General features: G+C 52.3%; 1 protein-coding gene across 16 annotated transcripts in view; it reads left to right on the forward strand.

The window, feature by feature from the left end:
• The window catches only part of GRAMD1B (GRAM domain containing 1B), a 269,048-nt gene that overhangs the window by 213,983 nt on the left and 35,711 nt on the right, over window positions 1-19,354 (forward strand). For all 16 annotated transcript variants that reach the window (XM_015115996.3, XM_077964549.1, XM_077964551.1 and 13 more), the window contains 2 exons: window positions 8,802-9,012; window positions 15,611-15,631. In XM_015115996.3, the coding sequence (XP_014971482.1) occupies window positions 8,802-9,012; window positions 15,611-15,631 (232 nt within the window). The remainder of the gene's footprint in view (window positions 1-8,801; window positions 9,013-15,610; window positions 15,632-19,354) is intronic.

Consider the following 19,354-nt stretch of genomic DNA (forward strand, 5'->3'; position numbering starts at 1 on the left):
ACTGTGACAGGGAAGAAAGGCGTTAGCTTGGGAGCCCTTTCCCTTTCTGTCCCTTACTGAAATGCAACCGGCTGCTAAATCTAGGCCAAAGTGTGGCACACCTGGACCAGGCTGAGACTCTGCTTTAGTGTAAGTTTGGGAGGAGAACTTCTATGCTGTAGGGGAAAAAAAGCATCTCTTTTCAAAGCTGTTCTGGTCCCTTCTTTCAAACAGGTAATCATAGCTTGATTTTTCTCCCCTAGAAAGGGAACTGGACCCAGTGGCATTTATCACCAGGTTTAGATGCCAGTGATAGGCACACAGAGAGCAGGTTCCATGCAGGGTCACAGGGAGCTCCTCTTAGAACAGTGCAGGTCTTATCCTTTTGAACCCCAGCCCCATCCAGAATCCTGAAAAGCGTGTAGGTGGGGAAGGGGAGGCACTGAGATTGGCACTGTTAGGTGCCTGAGTCTGAGCTGTGAAGGGGAAGAACCATCCTGCTGTCTGTTAACTCCTTGGTGGACAGTTGTGTCATCTCCTTGGACCTTTTGTATTCACAGCAGTGAGAGGGTTGGACCTGAAAGGCCCTTTCAGCTCTTTCTCTGAACCAGTCAAATCTTCTGGGAACTTGGGACTGTGGGTTTATTTTCATGAGTAAAAGGAACTGAGACCAGGAACTTCAGGGGTTTATGACAAGGAGGTCACTACCAGTGACCTGGTAGTTTGCTATCTAAGGAGGAGGATCCAAGGGGAATTGGAGGCCCTGCTGGTATTTGTGATTTGGGCTATTCACTCCCCTGTACAAGGTTCTGGTTGGGTCTGCCCTTGCCACCTGCCGTGACATGGGCACAGAATGTAGACTCTAGCAAGTGACTAGCAATAATACAGAAAGAATAACCATCTTCATGGAGTCCTTGTAGACTCTGAATTTGGAACTGGTTTAGCGGGGCAGACCTACAAATGGAGGCATTGGCAGGCAGCATGTAAATTTCTTGCAAATGTTATACAGATACACCCGTGGCTCTTCTCTCTCAGCCACTTGAGCATGTGCTATGGGAAAATTCAAAGGGGAGCTGGCTAATTCATATGGATATTTGTGATGGCATTATGAAGAACTGAGAAGGATTATTAATGAAACTCTGGAATCAGCATGGGGATAGGACATGTGGAACTAGGTAACAGGGTAGTCTTCTCTTAGGAATTAGGGACTAGTCATCGGCCTTTAACCCCATGCTACAAATGGCAGGGACAGAGGAGATGCTTGTGATATGGCTGTGGTCCTTGGTGCCAATGGTAATCGTTAGGCTCCTACACCAAAAGGTGATGTCCCATCAGGTTCTGCCCACACCTCATCATCTCCACGTCAGATTCTTTCACATTAGCAATTCCTATGACAAGCTCAGATGCTTTTACTATTCCAGCAGGTCCACCTACCTGGTGGACACTGCACAGCTGTTATACCCAGAGTTGTAAACAGGTCTCTGTCACCTGGGCAGATACGTCACTCACTCCTTGATACTTAGGAGATAGTTTCTTGGGAGTGTAGTGGTTCTCAACCTTCAAAGTGCTTCAGAATGAACTGTGATACTTATTTTGAAATGCAGATTCCTAAGGCCATCCACTGGAAAGTTTCATTTATTGGGGGAGTGGGGCGTGATGTCAGGTGAAGGCTGGGATTCTGCATGTTAAGGAAGCATCCTTTGTGTTCCTGGTTCCTACTATGGGAAGTGGTGCTTGGGAGCATCAAAGCCTCTGAGGAAAGGGGACGAGGATATTTACTCCATATTTTACAGAGAGGAACAAGAGTCTTTTTGTTTGTTTGTTTGTTTGTTTGTTTGTTTGTTTTTGAGATGGAGTCTTGCTCTGTCCCCCAGGCTACAGTGCAGTAGCACAATCTCGGCTCCCTGAAACCTCCACCTCCTGGGTTCAAGTGATTCTCTTGCTTCAGCCTCCTGAGTAGCTGGGATTACAGGTGTGCACCACCATGCTTAGCTAATTTTGGTATTTTCAGTAGAGATGGGGTTTCACCCTGTTGGTCAGGCTGGTCTCAAACTCCTGATCTCAAGTGATCCGCCCACCTCGGCCTCCCAAAGTTCTGGGATTACAGGTGTGAGCCACGGCGCCCAGCCAAGAGCCTTCTTAATGATAGCAGCAGCTCAAAAATATTTATGGAGTGTACCAAGCACTGTGCTAAATCGTTTACTTAGGTTATTTCATTTAACACAATAGTCCTATGAGATAGGTGTTTGTATCTCTCATTACCAGTGCTCCTGGCACTGAGATGATTACAGCCATACATTTGATCATCCAGGTCACTGTAGGGCTGGGCTTAGAAGAAACAGTGAAGTCAGCACTTCATTGCAGTGTTCAGGTGTGGGAAGCGGGGCTGAGAGTCTGATTGGGAACGCGCCAGGGCTGGGGCAGCCAGGGCGTGCACTGCAGAGGGAAGTAGGAAGGAGCAGCTGCAGTCCAAACAGGTGGAGGCACCAGGGGACAGAGAGACAGGTATATATTTTGCAATATCTGGGGCAGAAATGATTTTCTCTGAAGGCAAACAAGTTAACTCAAGTGAGGCACCCCGGAACGCCAACTAACTATTCTGCTCTTCTCAGGATTCTGCAAAATGCACGGTTAGCTGATCAGGGAGCTGGCTTGCTGACAAGGTCTGCCTTGTGCCTACAGGACCACACCGGGGATAAGGACGAGGAAGAAAGCCAAGCAAAGTGGTGTAGCGGCCACTGTGTCTGAGATGGGCGTGGGGGGTGGGGGTGGGGGCAGGGATGCTGCAGAGGGTCACTGAAGAAAGCCTGAAGAGTCCTTGTCTTCTTTCTCTACTTCCCTTTTCTCAAGGACATCAGCTGGACCTAACTATAGGAGGTAGGATCGAACCGTAGGTAGCATGAGATACTGTGGTCAGACTTCAGGGAGTACTGTTTGCTAGTAAGGTAACCAGGGGAGGACAGCAATAGCCTGTGTTGGAGATTTTTAAAAATAGGGGAAATGGGGGAATAAATGAATGACCTCTGGGGCCCCTGCCATGGCTTAAAGGTGGCTGGTGGGGGTCTTAGAGGGCCTATTATGAGTGAGAGCTGATGATTACAGGAATCTCTAAAACATCAGCTGAAGCATGTTATACTTGGTGACACATGGTTTCTGTCAGTGTTCGATATATCCCATGCTGTTTTATGCCTTTTCACCCTTGTTCGTGCTGTCTGCCACCCCCCCACATTCTCTTCTCTCCTACCATGCCCTCCTTGAACCCCATACCTTTCACCTGGCTAGCTCCAACACATTTTCTGAATCTAGCACAAGTGCCACATCCTCAAGGCAGCATTTCTCTTTTTCCTTTAGTCTCTTCTATCATCCCACTTACTGACTATATTAACACGAGAAGAATAGGCCCCCAGCTCTTCCTGACTAGTAATGTCCCAAGCACACAGATCCTTTCTTATTCACAAAAATGAACTTGAATGCCTCATATTATGCCAGGAGATATTTGTGGAACTGAAGAGCCAGATCCAAAGTCATATCACCTTGTCCAGGCATTTAACCCGCTAGACTCAGGTTTCTTACATGTGAAGTTGACGGTTGAATATACTAACCCTAACCTCTGGGAGGGAGTCTTAGTCCCATAGCCCATCTAACACCAGCCTTCATTCCATCCCTACAGCAAATGTAAGGTCTTTTTTATTTTTAGCTCTTAAATCCCAAGATTTTGAAATCCTGTTATGAATAATGGTGGCAGGGTCAGATGAATGGCACATTATAAAGTTTGTTTGAAACTTTATGTTATGTATATGTTAGAAGATACTCAGGAATTGGTTTTATTTGCTCAGCAGGACATCCAAATCTATGGGATAATGGGTTATCTTGTAGGAGTTTCGGGACTCTAGCAAGTTTAGTGCTGACTTTGCTGACTTAGAACTAGAACTGCAAACATTTCTTCTTTTATAGAGAAGGATCAGAGTGGAGGTAGAGCACCGGGTGGGGACACATAACGGGTATATGTGGGCTTAGTCTGGAAGTGTAGATGTCCATCAGGTGATTGGAGGGACAGAGGGAAAGAGAGAGAGAGAGAGACAGAGAGAGAGAAAGAGATTGCTAAGACATGGAGACATGGAAGAGTGAGTGTGCATGGTAAAAGGATCTGCAGACAGACCCCCATGACTGAGGCAGAGGCACAGATAGACCCCGATGGCTGAGGCAGAGGCACAGATAGACCCCGATGGCTGACACAGAGGTGCAGATAGACCCTGATGGCTGAGGGTGAGGCACAGATAGACCCCGATGGCCGACACAGAGGCACAGATAGACCCTGATGGCTGAGGCAGAGGTGCAGATAGACCCCGATGACTGAGGCAGAGGTGCAGATAGACCCCGATGGCTGATACAGAGGCACAGATAGACCCCGATGGCTGATACAGAGGCACAGATAGACCCTGATGGCTGACACAGAGGTGCGGATAGACCCCGATGACTGAGGCAGAGGTGCAGATAGACCCTGATGGCTGACACAGAGGTGCAGATAGACCCTGATGGCTGAGGCAGAGGTGCACATAGACCCTGATGGCTGACACAGAGGCACAGATAGACCCTGATGGCTGACACAGAGGTGCAGATAGACCCTGATGGCTGAGGCAGAGGTGTGTTGGAAAGGTAGCCAGTGTTGGGGTTTTCAGAGGTGGGCTGAGTGAGATAATTGAGGAACATATAGTCTAGAGTTCAGGTTTTATTCCACAGAGGGTGGGAAATTATAGGGGTCATCAAAAAGGATGAAAAAAATGCCAAATCCTCTTTTTAGAAAGTTCACTTTGACAGGAAAAGAGAGAATGGATTGAAGCCTGGAGGCAGGAAGTTGATTCCTTCTTTCTTTGTACTCACCCAGCTACCCACTGTCTTTCCATCTGTCTATCTTTCTATCCACCCGGCAAACAAACACGACTGCATGCCTGCTTCTGAGAATGAGCTTGACAATCAGATAGGCCTATGTTTGAAATCTTGCCCTGCCTCCCATCCATCTGTGTGACTTTGGGTGCATTACTTAATCTGTCAAGAATCCAAATTTATCACCTGAAAAATGGGACTAACAATACTATTCGTTGCAGCTTCATGGGTTGGTTGGGGATTAAATGAAATAATATTTAATAAGTACTTGGTGCTACACCAGGAGCACATGAACACTCAATAATGTTTAGCTATTTTGATGAATATTAGCAGGTTGAAGGTACAGATTTGCGAGCCATCTTGATATTCGGGATTGGTAAAGCCAAGGGGGTGAAGACTGTCACTAGGGTGGGATTCAGCTCAGTGGAACACATGCCACTGACACAGCCCTGCTGGGCCGTGTGGGGCGTGCAGAGGGCTGTGCCTCCAGGAGTTTGTAGGTCCTTCATACCAGGCTATGTGCGTTCAATGCTTTGGTCAGCTCTGTGGGAGAGGTGTGGAAAAGCTTTTTGGAGCAAGTGGGATTTGAGATGGGTCTTGAAGAATGAACAGGAAAAGCAAAAAACAAAAAACAAAACAAACAACAACAACAACAAACAGAATGAGCAGGACTCCAGCAGCAAGATGAGGAGGGCAAGGGCTCTTTCGGCTCAAGTAGTGAGTCGTATGGGAGTTTGGAGGCAGGAGAAAGAGCATGTATATTAAGGGAATTGGGGGAAAGTGTGTAAGTGTGGAATATGCAAGCCCTTTAAGAGCATATAAGGAGAGAAAAAGCATAGAGGTGTCATTTACTTTTAGCAGAGAACTTTAGATTCCATTTTGAGGATTTTGGACTTTAATGTGGGAGCTAGTAGAGCATAGTAAGGTGTTGGGCTTGTATTTAGAAAGATTAATGACACAGCTGTGAGTGAGTAGGAAGAAGAAAAGGAGGCAGAGAAGACCACTTAACCGGCTCTTTATTGGAAGAGGGTGGGCAGAATTCCTTGAACCTGAACTGGGGCCCTGGGGAAGGAAGGGAAGGATGAGGTAGAAAACTTTGTAGAAATAGAATTAGTGGAATTCAGTGACTCCTTTTTTATGGAGTGAGATGGAAGCGAGGGCTCTGCGGCCTGAGAAACCTGGTAGTGAAATTGCCATCAAGAATGGGCGGTCATGGGAGGAGATCTGGAAGGAAAGATGTCCAGCTCTGTATTCAGTGTGAGGCGCTCACGAGACATCATCTGGAGGAAGCCTCCGCCTGGCAGCTGGTGGTTGGGTTAGGCTAGCGACTGTGACCAGGGCCGGAAGCAGGTAGAGGAGTCTCTGCCTGGTTGGAGTTAGAGAAACCTGGAGACGGCCAGGGAAGTGACAGACTCACCTTTAGGGAAGGATTAATGTCAGGCTGGGTGGCAAGAGTCGAGACAGGCAGAGGAGTAGAAGAGAGGTGCGTGTCATCAGGGAGAAGTTTCCAAGAACTGCACAGATGATCAGCAGCCTTAAGACCAGAGAGACGGTGTAAGTTGTTTATTGGCTGATGTGTTGAGGGCAGCATTTTAGGTGTGTAGATCTTTGCATGGTATGTGGAGGGTGGGCTGAAGTGGGGCTGCTGGGCGGTGAGGAGTTCTCATGCTTGGATCATTTCATGTGAGATTCATGTGGTTTTGGATAGTTGGAGTCAGTTGCCTCCAGGTTAGAATGTGTTGCCTACCTCTTGCTTGAAGCCAGTTAGCAGGGATTCTGGGTTTGGGGAAGGATGAAGGCATCTCTTTACCATTCCAGGGTCTGGAATTTGTGAAGATGTCCCTCATCTAAGGAAAATACACAACGGCTGTGGGGCCATTGTGTCTGATAGGCATGTGTTTGATTGTCATCCCTTTTCTAGTTCTTTTGAGACAGAATCTCACTATGTTGCCCAGGCTGGTCTCAAACTCGTGGTCTCAAATGATCCTCCTGCCTGAGCCTTCCAAGTAGCTGGGATTACAGCTCATGCCACCACTCTCAACTTCTCTAGTTCTTTTTTGAGCAAACTACTATAGTTGGGGCTAGAGGGTAGAGGTCCCCATTGTTTTAGTAATATAATCCCGGAAGACAGTTTAAACCTTTGAATATGTGGCTGTGGGCTGGAGTTGGCCCTCGAGCAAGGAGGCTTACCCCAGAAAGATGTGTATTGGCACCTGCTCTCCACGCTTCCCAAGGGGTTGTGCACTCAGGCATCTGCCTGCCACCAGCCCCATGGCCTGGCATTTCCAACCAAAGAAAAGGAATGTACCTTCCTTTCTCCAGGGTTTATGGTAGCAAACGAGTTTAGAGGGTAAGGATAAGGAATGGGTGGGGCAAAAATGGACCTCCCCCAATAACAATTATTGTTGGTATTAGGAATGAGATTTTACATGTAAATTCTGTTTTAGGATGCAGTGGAACATTGGGCCTTGCTTTTCTCCATACATATTTGGGACACATTTATCTTCCTTTTCTCTGGTCTCCTTTTTTTTTTTCTTTTATCAGTTTCCTTCCAAAAGTTACCCCACTGCCTGCCCCCAGCTTCCCTTCTGCCCACACTTGCTGGGTTAGGCTCTTGGAATTTGTTCCCTTCTCTCTGCTAAGGATGCCCAGGTGGAAGGTTTTGCTGAAAGGGGCATGGTTTTCATTGCAAATGGGGCCAATGGAACATCTGAGGTCACAGCTGCATCTTCATGCAAATGACAGTGTCCCCAGCCCTGCACCCCACTCCCCAAGGGAAGGCTGGGATGCAGCCTGCAGCGGGGTCCAGGGTGTTCCTGAAGCCTGACCCGGCAGAGAGATTGCTGAGTGGGTGGGCAGGACACCCCTCCGGCCCCATGCTTCTTTGGCTTTCCAATCTCACATTTCCTTTCCTTCCCATTTCTGCTGGCACTTTCTCCTTAGCCTCTCCCTTTCTCCATCTCTTTCCTTTCTCCACTCTCGCAAGCAAAGCAAACATTTAACTGCATTCGGTTTCTCTCTCCCCTCTGTCTCTCATCTCTTTTTCTAGTCCATTGAAAACAGAGGTGAAATATCAAATAGTCAATATTTTATTTGTAGTTTATAAGCCTTGGTGTAAGTGGATTTGGTCCTGTGGGAAGTACAAGGTACTTATTGGGAATAAATGTTGGGATATGGGGATATGGAATGTGAGAACTTCGGCTGTGCGCATCTTCCACCCGGGCAGAGGAAGCAGGAACCCACATGGCTTCCTTACAAGCAAATAATATGGTGCGGGTGAGTTACAAATCAGAAGAGGCGCACTTTGTTTCCAAAGCCCTCTGTGATCAGCGGGCATTTAGCGTCCCTCTGCCAGGCATTGGTCTTCATTTTTTAACATAGGGATTATGGTACTTGCCATTACTCCCTTGGTGGAATGTTTTAAGCAATAATGCGTACGTGAAGGCTGTGAAAAACAGGATTGTACTTGTTATTGTCATGAACAAAAATGTCTGAACAAAATATAGAAGCTTTGCATTTGCAGCATGTATAAAATGAGCCGATTATATTGGATGGTCTCCAGTGAGCCTTTCAAGTATTAAATTCTATATGCCCCAGACAATTTTTGGCGTATCATAGGGGCTCAAACAATAATGGGTTGGACGGACAGATGGATGGATGCATGTCTAAATGTCAGTTGCCCATTGGCCTCCTGCGTCTGTGTCATGGCACTGACACTGTGCCCATGGCACATGGGCACTGCTGCCCTCCCGTGGCCAGCGGCAGTATTACGGTGCGGCAAGCCGCAGCCTGGGCCCCTCTCCCGGTTTCTCCCCAGCCCCTCACCTGGCTCCCTGAGCTGGCTCCTTTGGACTTGTCCTTGGCCTCGATCACTGACTGCCTGCCTTTCCTCCTCCTTCTCTTTCCACCCCGCTCCCTCTCTCCATCTGCCGCTGCAGCACTGCCAGTAACTCCAACCGCAGCACTCCGGCCTGCTCGCCCATCCTCCGGAAGCGGTCTCGCTCGCCAACCCCGCAGAACCAGGACGGAGACACCATGGTGGAGAAGGGCTCAGATCACTCCTCGGACAAGTCCCCGTCCACGCCGGAGCAGGGCGTGCAGCGCAGCTGCTCCTCCCAGTCCGGCCGGAGCGGCGGCAAAAATTCCAAGGTGAGCGGGACCCCATTGGAGGCGGTACCTCCTTGTCAGGGGCTGCAGGAGCGATACTGGGGTGGTGAGCTGGAGAACACCTGCAGGGTCCTCACGTGATTAACAGCCCTGACGGCCCAGAGACAGTCGTTATCCAGTGAGGTGAGGCGGGACAGGCAGGAGACACCCTAGTTCAGTGTCTTCCCCGCTAAGCATTCTTGGCGGGCTGGGCGAGGTAGGGAGGCTCATATTTTTTTTTAGCTTTGGAGGGGAGATGCTCTGGGAATCATTAGGGGGTCATCTGCTTATTCCTGCTACCGTTTTCAAATTTGGTCCCTGGAGCGGGGGGTAGAAGGGAACATTATTTGGGACAGCTATACTGCTAGGGAGAGTCCTCAGGGAACCTTGCAGAATGCTCTTTTTAACTTCCTCCCTGGCCGTCATTCCTGCCTTACCTTTGCACTAATCCACTTGCTACTCACCTGGCAGAGAGGAGGGTGGCAGGGCCTCTCCATCCTCCCAAGGATGTCAGCACTGCCGCCTGAGTACCGGGGCCCTTGGCCCATGGATAGGCCCAAAATAGGCCCGGGGGGTGGGGGCCCTGGGCTAGTTATGGTTCCCCAGAGATGTCCTCCCCCACCCTCGGTCCTCTGGGGAACAGGAGATGTCTTTGTCCAGGGGCTCCTTCAGGAAGCTTTTCTTCACCCTGGGACCCCCAGGGCCTGGGAAGGGGTAATTGGGGACCCCTGGGAGGCATGGGAGCTGGCTTCCCACTTGAATTTGTTTTTTGATTTCTTGTTCTTCCTCTTCTTCCCCACCATTTCCCAAATACCTTCTTTGCATGCATGGTCTTAGTCTCACAAGCGCCTCTCAAAAGTAAGCCATCTTTTGTCTCTGTCCTTTTATCTCCCCTCTAGTGTCGATCTGTCTGTAGTGCTCAGCACCCCCTCCCTTGGCCCTGCCAATTCTGGCCCTTATATCCTGCTTGGTCCCCTTCCCAGAAGGGCCGGCCCCACTGTCCCCCGGCAGGCTGGCTTAGAAGTCATTGAAGGCCCATTTTCACTGCACCTGATGTCGGAGTACAGACCCTCCCCCACTCCCCACCCTGCACCCATGTCTGCCTGCTCCCTGGACACTGCCTCTGGCTGGGAGTTTATTCCCTCCTTATATGGTGCGGTTGAGAAACAGAGTCCTGCTTGGCATTAGTTTCATTCCTTTGGGGCAGGAGACCCCATCTGGTCATATTGCAGGCCCCTCCCCTTTGGTGGTTGATTCTGGATTGCCCAGCAGTGGTGAGTGAGGATGGCAGGAGGGCTGTGCTGATTGAGGGGCAGGGGTTCAGGTCAATGAGTTCCTTGGTGCAGCAGCCACGCCCTCAGGAGCTCTGCGTGCATGCTCTGTTCCTATCCACTCGAGAGCTGCTCAGCCTGGGCACCCCTTAGCGTTTCTACCCACTGCCCAGACTGGGGCTCATGGAGTGCTTAGGATCCTGAATCATGATCAGAGTGGGGAGCTCTTCTCCCAGAGGGTGGGGTGCCAATGCCTGGAGGTTGGCAAACATTGGCAGACCCTGGAAAGATGTGGTTGGTGCCAGAGTCTTTCCCGGGATCCCAGGAATTCTGAGGCCCTAGGAGAACATGCAGTGAGTGGAGGGTGAGCGGTAGGTGTTGGGGAACAGCAAGGCCCATGGGCCAAGGGGGTGGGATGCAGCCTGAAGAAGGGGAAGCCGAGGATGACTTAATAGTCCCAAGCCTCTCAGAGCTTTGGGGAGGAGGAGGGTGAACAGCTGGTTCCCTTTCCTGAGGGAAGGACAAGGGGCAACACGGCTAATCCTGTAGTCTGTGACCTTCAGACTAAATGCATATCTTGGCTCTGAGGATTTTAAATGGCCGTCGCCGGCAGTGGACAGGGGAGGAGGAACTTCACCTGGAGCGAGGAAGCCAGCAGGAGATTTCTGTGGGTTCCAGCAGCTTGGCAGGTGCAGGCATGTCTGACATCTGGGGATGGGGTTTTGAAATGCCCTGTGGCAGCCCCTCTTGAGTGTCTCCCACCTCTGGCTTGATGTGGGACTAGTGGGTGCTCGAGGCTCAGTTGGCAAGAGGAAGGATATGGCCTGACACGGGCATCGGGCTCCCCGCTCCCCGCTCCTGCACACTTTTCCATCCAGACTCTGTACACCCCAAGCCTGACTCTTGAGTGGCTGGGGATGTTCTGTAAGCTCTGTTCTGTAAGTTCTGTAAATGAGGCAGGATGAATCATTTGAATGGGGTAGCCAGGACAGGCGTCAGGGACCAGGTAGAATTCTGAGTGGGATTTTGGAGAGGCTAAAAGGAGACATAATGAAGGGACTGAGAGCCAAGCAGGAATCAGGAGCCAATCTGGGCCTTTTCGTAGGAACTGAGGAGGGAGGGGCTGGGGTGAGTGCAGGTCTCCTTTCTCCTGGGAGATTGGGTGGATGTCACGCCCATCCCTGGCAGACACATCCCCACTTCCCCACCTCATTCTCCCACTGATCATTGCCATTGACACCTGCCCTGCCATCCTTTCAATGGAGTTAAAATAGGACGGGCTTGTGCGAGGAGGGACACCGTAGTATCCCAGGTGGAGCTGGGAGCCGCTGTATTGGTCTGGGACGTGCATGTGCGGGACACACAGACTTCAGAAGAGGAACACTAGAACCAGTAGGGGAATTAGGCTCTTTGAAGGCCAGGGCCTGGAGCAGATGGTGCAGCGAAAAGAGGAGGGTCTGGTAGCGGGATGGGGACATGCCCCTCCCCAGTGGAACTTCTTCTGGGGTTAATCACATGTATTCCCAGCAAGTCATTTCATAGCTGTTTTTACTGATACTGTTGTAGCTAGTCCACCTCACTCCCTGTCTCCTGGCTACCCCAGAGGACACCATGCCTTATATTTTTTGGGCAAGCTGGCCAGTGCCTCTGCTTCTCCCTGGGTCCCATGCACGGGATCTTTCTTTTCTTCTCTGGGCCTCAGTTTCCTCATTTGCTACTATGTAGGCATGGCACCAGGTGATCGCTAAGGCCCGACCCCTCTGGATCCATCACTGTGCAGCCCGGGGCGAGCCCTCCTAGGCGCAGCCCTGCCCCAGCACTTCCTTCCCGATGAGTTTGTGCTGCTGCCCAGCTTCCGCCCTGTAGTGACAGCCTGTGGCCACCAGAGGGAGCGAGGGGCCATTCTACCGCTCTCCCACCTGCCCTGAGGGCGGGCGCAGCAGGTGCGGCAAATCACGGCTGCTCCTGCCCAGCTGCACGCCTCCCGCCCTCCCGCCGCGGCGCGGGCATCGCCCTCGCGCCGTGGCACTGACCCTCCTTTGACTTTCCTTTTTTTTCAAACCTAATTTTTGTGATTTTCTTTCCAGTATGACAGACTTAACCTGATCAAAGTAAGAATTGTTTTTTATTTCTAACTCCTACTAAATGTAGAGCTCCCCTAGTCCCTGCCCGCCCCCCGCCACACCCCGCACCTTAATCTTCCAGACTCCCAGAGCCTTTGCAGTGCGAGATGTTTCTGGAAACCACCTCCCAGTAACCTGGGTCTGTTTCCAGGGGCCTTGCATTCCGATAAGTGCTTGCTTTTCAGACCTTCTAGGGAAAATGATAGAAATGAGCGTGTCCCCAACAGCTGTGTCTTTGTCCTGACTCCCTTCCTCCTCTTTGGCCAAATCCATTTATTATAAGCTGTCAGAGAAGCCTCCATCGCTGCTCCCTGGTTCTGTGCCTTCCTTCCCTCGGACCTGGTCCTCCAGGTAGGGGCTCTACAGCAAACTAAAGCCAGACGACGAGGGGCGCCCCTCCTCACCCTCAGAGGCCTGCAGCTCCTCTGACTTCCCTGCCCCTGTCTGGCAGCACCTCTGGGACTCATTTGTGGGAATGCAGAACCACAGGCATTGAATGTGCCTCCAACAGGCTGGGCAGAGTTTGGGGACCCCTGCCCACAGTGGACAGGCTCGGGGGCTGCTTTGGACGTGGCTGGAGGGGAGACCCATTGTTCCTGTGGCCCCTCAGCAGCAGCATGTAAGAAGCCACCTGGAGATTGCTGGTTCAGGGCAGAGCCTCAGCACAGTCCTGCTCCTTGGTATCTTTCACGTTTCTTTTCAGTTCTTTAAACATTGTTCTTATCCACCCTTTACAAAAGAGCAAACATTAGATACAAGGGCATCACAGGGCAGGTTAGAGACACGACTGGCTTCCCTGCCTGAGGCTGTGTGTGACCCTCATACTTTGTTCCACACAGATTTGGAAGGCACAGGCGCCGACGTGCCAGCCCATGCAAAGGGGCCATCTACTTCTATCTACCTGGGGCAGGAGGGAGCCCCGTGCAGGAGGAGTCACAGGCATCTGGGGTCCCCCTGTCAGCCCATGTTCCTATTGCCCCCTTTCCTGCTAGTGCCTTATATGAAGGTCACGGCATTGATACGAGGAGCTGGGAGCTTGGGAGATGGTTTCTCCGTTGTGAAGCAGATCTCATGACCTGGGTTGCAGTTGAGGAGACTGTGGGGCCGCCGGGGCGGGCCGCTCCCAGAGCGCATCTTCCCACTGCTGGGAGGTGTCTTTTGTAATGAACATCCGCACAGCCTCCTGCCCTGTGGGCTCCGAATCAGGGCTTCTGTGTGAGGACTCGGGAAGTGAGCCATTGCTAGGCGCAGACCCCAGACGCAGCCTGCTTGCCCCATCTACCTCCTCCAGAAGTGGGTAGCCTTGGCTGCAATGCCTAGAGGCGAGTTTTCAGGTTGTGGACTCCCATGTGGCCACACCTTTCTCAGGAAAAAATAGTTTTTAATGTTTGGATTTGGGCCCTTTACCTGCTGAGACCTCTGAATTGGAGGTGGGGATGAAGCTATGATGGGAGGGTGTGGCCTTTGGAAGGACCGTGGTGACAGGCTTTGTTGGGAAGTGACCCTGGAGAGCACCTTGCAGAGGGGGACTTGCCATTGGCCTCTGGTCACATCCTGGCCATCGAGGGCATGTGTGAGGGCAAAGCTGCTGGGAAGCAGCCCCACCCGCGCGAGGCCCCTCAGCCCCCTCCAGCTCCTCTGCGGACTGGTGTCACTGTGGGGGGTGAAGGTGGACCATCTTCACAGAGTTCTGGTGGAATGGGGGAGATAGATCACATGACCAGCGGTCATCACTGTGGGCACACACCCACCCTTGGGTACGTAGTCGCTTCCTCCCCTCTAGACACAGCAGACATTCGAGGACCATGGCTGCTCTTGTCTGCCCTTCTGGGTCAGGACGCTTTAACACCACGTGGAGGGGATCCAGACCTCTGGGTAGAGCTAAGGTATTCCACCCAGTGACCCCTAAAACTGCAAATAATCTGAGCTCTACCAAGAGATGGAGCTTAGGCATGTGTGTGTGTGCATGCACGTGTGTGTGTGTATGTGTGTGTGAATGTATGTCTGTGTATATGTGTGTCTCTGTGTATATGTGTACATCTCTGTGCGTGCCTGTGTGTGTATGTGTGTATGTGTGTATATGTGTGGTGTGTGTGCAAGTGCACATGTATATGTGCATGTCTGCATGTGTGTGTGGTATGTGTGTGTTTGTGTATATGTGTGTACGTGTATTTGTGCGTGTGTGTGGGGTGTATGTGTGCATGCGTGTCTGTGTGAATGTGTGTACGTGCGTGTGTATGTGCATGTGTGTATAGTGTGTATGTGTGCATGTGTGTGTGAATATGTGTGGTGTGTACATGTGCATGTGTGTATGTGTGTTTGTGTGTGTGTGTACGTGTGTGTATTTGTGCGTGTGTGTGTATGCGTATGAGTATGTATGTGTATATGTGCACACGAGCTTTCCTATCTGCGTGTCCATCTGTCTTTCAAGTGGGATGTACATGAAGGACTACTGGCCGAAGGGCTTGAAGACAGACAAGGCATGATCTTAGCTAGCCCTCCTGTTCCCCTGAGAGACATTCAGGTCCCCTTTCTCCTGGGTCTGGGAATAGAGAACACCTAAGTTCTGGAGCTGGGGTGGGATCTATTTTGCTTGTTCGGAATTATGGCACCACTGGGTTGGAATGGACCCTTCAACCTCCTGCCCCATGCAGAACCCCCAAGCACTCCCCGACCATCACAGTTTAGGTACAGCCCATTTTTTGGCACAGGAGGGATTTGCTCACCCGCCTGCTGAGAGTGCAGTTGGAGGGAGTTTTAGGTAGTCCCCTGTCTACCTCGAAAGTGTCCCACCCTGCCTTTTACAGGGAGCTGTCTTAGAGCAGAAGGCTGGGTTGGCCGCCATCACATTTTGCTTCTGGTCAGGGCCCATTTGGGGACTGGGTCTCGAATGCCCACGTGCGCCCCTCACCCCATCAGAACCTTGCGATGGGGCTCCAGCTCCCTTCTGGTTGAGCTCTAGCTGGTGCTGCCGCTGCCTGCCACCCCGCCCGCGGTGGGCTTCCAGCATGGACTGCTCCCGGGCCTCCTTTCTGGAACTGCCTTGAGAAAGGAGGACCCTTCCTGAGCAACCACATGGGAAGCATTCAGCTGCATTTGGACCCCTCCTCCCTGCCCAGCCTCCGCTGTCTGTGTACCCTTCCCCCGGCCCTTCCCCCCATCTGTTCCCTGACTAATTCTACCTTCTCTTTCATTTTCTCTTTTCAGAAAAGCCAGAGCTGGTATAATGTAAGTATTCCTGTTTCCCTTCTTGTTGGGTACCTGAGGGGGTTGGAGGTTGGGGGGAAGAGGCATGGGGTGCAATTGGGGTAGGGGGAATGGAGGTTGGGGGGAAGGGGTGTGGGGTGCGATTGAGGGAGGGGGTTGGAGGTTAGGGGGAAGGAGTGTGAGGTGCGATTGAGGGAGGGGGTTGGAGGTTAGGGGGAAGGAGTGTGAAGTGCGATTGAGGGAGGGGGTTGGAGGTTAGGGGGAAGGAGTGTGAGGTGTGATTGAGGGAGGGGGTTGGAGGTTAGGGGGAAGGAGTGTGAGGTGTGATTGAGGGAGGGGGTTGGAGGTTGAGGGGGAAGCAGTGTGAGGTGCGATTGGGCTTTCCTGTGGACTTCTTTCCTTAGCAGGCCCTTTACTCCTAAACCAGCTGCAGCGGTTATTTTCTGCAGCAGGACAAGGCAGCCTTGAAGAGGGAGGATTGCATTCAGGGGACCGAGGAGGCGTGGTCAGCTGTATCCACTGCCTCACCGAGGCTCTTAGATAAGGGTCTATCAACCCTAAAGGAGGAGACCCATCAGGGAGGGAGTGGCCATTCCAGAGCCTGACAGAATTCTGGTGCTGGGGCAGCCTGGGGGTCTGAACTTCATTTTCTTCCCTTAACATTTCGGGGCAAATCCAGCCGGAAAACTTTCCCCCATTGATAGAAGAGTCAACCCATGTGATGGGCTTTGACCCCTGTCCCAAGGACCCCTTCAACAGCTGCAAAGCATGCCCTTCCTACAAGGCCTCCTGGTGCTTGGGGCTGTGGTGAAGGCGTGGCGTGGGGCCACTGTCTAGGTCATCCTGGGGGTGCCCTGTGCAGCTGCTGCATACCTAGAAACTGCTGTGGGGTAAGCAGGCCTGGCGGAGGCCACAGCCTCTCAGTCACACAAACTGGGTGGTGGGATTTGGACGTTTTCCCCTGCAGAGCAGCTGTCTGAGCTCTCAGCTGGCCCCCGCCATGTGTTCTGCCCTTTGGGGACTTCACAGTGGAGGGGCTGACCTCAGATGACCCTCTGAGCCTGCCCTCCTCACACCTAACTCTGATGAATCCTGGAAAAGCTGTCTTTGCCCCCTCCCTGGACACACCAGGTTCTGCTCCAGCAGGAGACGTGGGCATGGAGTAGCTGTGGCTGTGAAGGACAGAGTTGAGGAGGGCACTCTGGCCAGGGGATGGGCTGGAGGGGAGGGGCGTGGGTTTAATGTAGGGACAGGGTTGCAGATCAATTGTGTGGGCTGGTGTGTGTTTTCCTACTTGGTGCTGGACGTTTCTTCAAAGTCAGGCATGTGCTCACGAGCCCTGCAGCTGCCAACATCCTGCTGCCCAGTGACCAGCCCGTCCTGGGTGCTGTTGATCTGCAAGCCTTGGCCACCACCTGCCCAGCACCACAAACAAGGCAGAATTTGGTGGGCTGTGCTGAGTTGTGGAGAGGAGTTATGGGCTGAGGTATCTTGGGGTGGCAGAGAAGCCAGACTCTGCTTCTATCTCTGAGTCAGCCCCTTACCTTCTAGGAGGTTTCCTGGTCTGTGGCCTCAGAGGAGGGGAGGGGCGTGAGTGCTGAGCTTCCTGGGAGCGACCTGCAGCCCAGCTGTCATGGGGACCCCAGCATCCTTCACTCAACTCCCCCGGCACCTTTTTGAGCAGCATCGCACAAATTCAGGCCCCCATAGGGGAACAGGATCCACGTGGCGCAGGCCTGTTAGACAGTTCAGACATCCCTGTTTGGACAGGCCAGCCCCTGTCCTTGTTGCTAATCTCTTTCTTCTTCTCATCTGTCATTGCTCTTTTTATTGCTGTTTAGCTCAGCCTTTTGTTTCGTCTCAGCCTATGCTTCCTTGGATTCTTCTCAGCCCTTTGCTCTCTGACTCCACCCCTTTCCTTTCCTTTAATCTCCCACCATTTGCTTGTTTCTCTGATTTCCACTCTCCCGGGTAGGTTTTCCTCTCTGTCTGATTCCCACAGGCTTTACTTTCTCCCCTTCTCTCCGCCATCCTTTCCCCCTGATTCCTTCTCCCTTAGCCTCCGCCTGAGTACTCTGTGTAGCAATGGGGTAGAAGCAGAAGCTGTCTCCTGGCTGGAGGATGGGGTGGGCCAGAAGTCAGGGGTTCAGATGACACATACGAGAGCCAGCGGAGGAGCTGGGCATGACGGAGCCTTGCTTTCTGATAGTGCCACCTGCGCCAGGGATGTGCAGAAGCGGTTGGACCTCAGCGATTCTTTAAATCATCCCTTGGGATGTTCTCTTTCCCGGCCTTGTCCTTCCTCTTCCTTTACTAATTCTCACTTGTCTCCTTTCACCCTCCACCCTCTCATCCCAAGTGCATTACAGAAACATCCCTGACTCTCCACTTAGCTCAGATCATTCATTCTCAGAGGCCAAGCGCCCAAGGAGCTCTTTGCTGAGGAGTGTGTGGGGCTGTCCTCTCCTGGATTCATGCGGCCCCCCTGGGAGTCCGCCCTCAGGTAACAGGGCACCCCTGCTCCTTCAGTGTGCGGTGCTCATGTCCGTGCTCTCATGTGCAGATGCCTCCTTAGGAGCTGCAGCTGAACAAGCTCCTCTCCCAGCACCCCTCCACAGCTGTCATCTGCGCCTCTTCAGGAGCCCCTTGCCCTGCCTCTGCTGCGTTGACTTGGTTTCCTGTGTTCCTTTAGGGAGCTTTTCTGTGTTCCTTTAGGGAGCTCCGTCTTCCTGCCCTGCCTCTGCTGGGCTGCTTGGAATCTGCCCTTCAGGCAGGATCCCTCTCCCCTTCTCAGCTTTGCTGACTGGCCCTCTATAACCTCTCTCTGGATCCTAGGGTCAGCGCTCCAGCCATTCTGGTATCTGAGGCTCATTCATTTCACCGGAAGTCCTTCAGAGAGGTAAAGGCATTGTAAGCCCAGCCCTGGGGATGCTTAGGAAACCCCTGGCTGGAGTCAGAGCAGTGAGGGCCAGTGCCCTGCAGAATCGCTGATAGTGGCAAGAGCATTCAGGCCCGCTGGAGCAGCCCGGGTCTGGCAGGAAAGGAAGCCCAGCCACCACCCAGCCCATGCCCCAGCCTCCCCCTTCACCTGCTGCCTCTCTGCACAAGACAAAAGCATTTCCTTTTACATGGCTAGCCAGAGAGGAGCCATTGCCATGATGACAAACATGCTTGGTCTAAAGAGTGAGTCATGCGGAGGCAAGTGGCTGGACCCCAGGGACACGGGGAGAGGCCGTGGCAGGAGAGTGTCAGGTGCAGAGTGGGGTTTGAAGGCTGTGCCATCTACAGGTACCCTGAGTCCTCCCAGGCCTGATTATATGTACTCCTCCTTATCCCCAGTGCTCCAGTCTACCACCCCAGTCTTATTCATCAGGGCCCTCCAATCAAGGGAGCTGTCCCAGTAGACATGAGATGGAGGGAAAAGCAGAAATAGGATTTTGCCTTCAGCAGGGAGCCAAGGGCAGAGTTGAGGGGCAACCTGGCTAGGGCCGTTGGGGCAGGAGGGGTGAAATTTACTCCCTCTCAGCCCCCAACGGGGCATAAGTTCCCAGGGGCTTCTTTCCTTGGCCTCCTGGGGCATTCCTGCGGGCAGTCTTCTCTATGGCAGCCCAGGAAGGAGCATTTCTGAGATCAGAGCACAAGAGCCCAAACCCTGGCAGCTGCCTGCGACTTAGCACCCTGCTTGCCTGAAGCACCTGCAGTTAGGGCTGCAGCTTTGTGGAGGAGAGGGAGGGATAGTGCCAA

The sequence above is a fragment of the Macaca mulatta genome, chromosome 14 (genome assembly GCF_049350105.2).
Source record: "Macaca mulatta isolate MMU2019108-1 chromosome 14, T2T-MMU8v2.0, whole genome shotgun sequence".
Taxonomy (NCBI): domain Eukaryota; kingdom Metazoa; phylum Chordata; class Mammalia; order Primates; family Cercopithecidae; genus Macaca; species Macaca mulatta.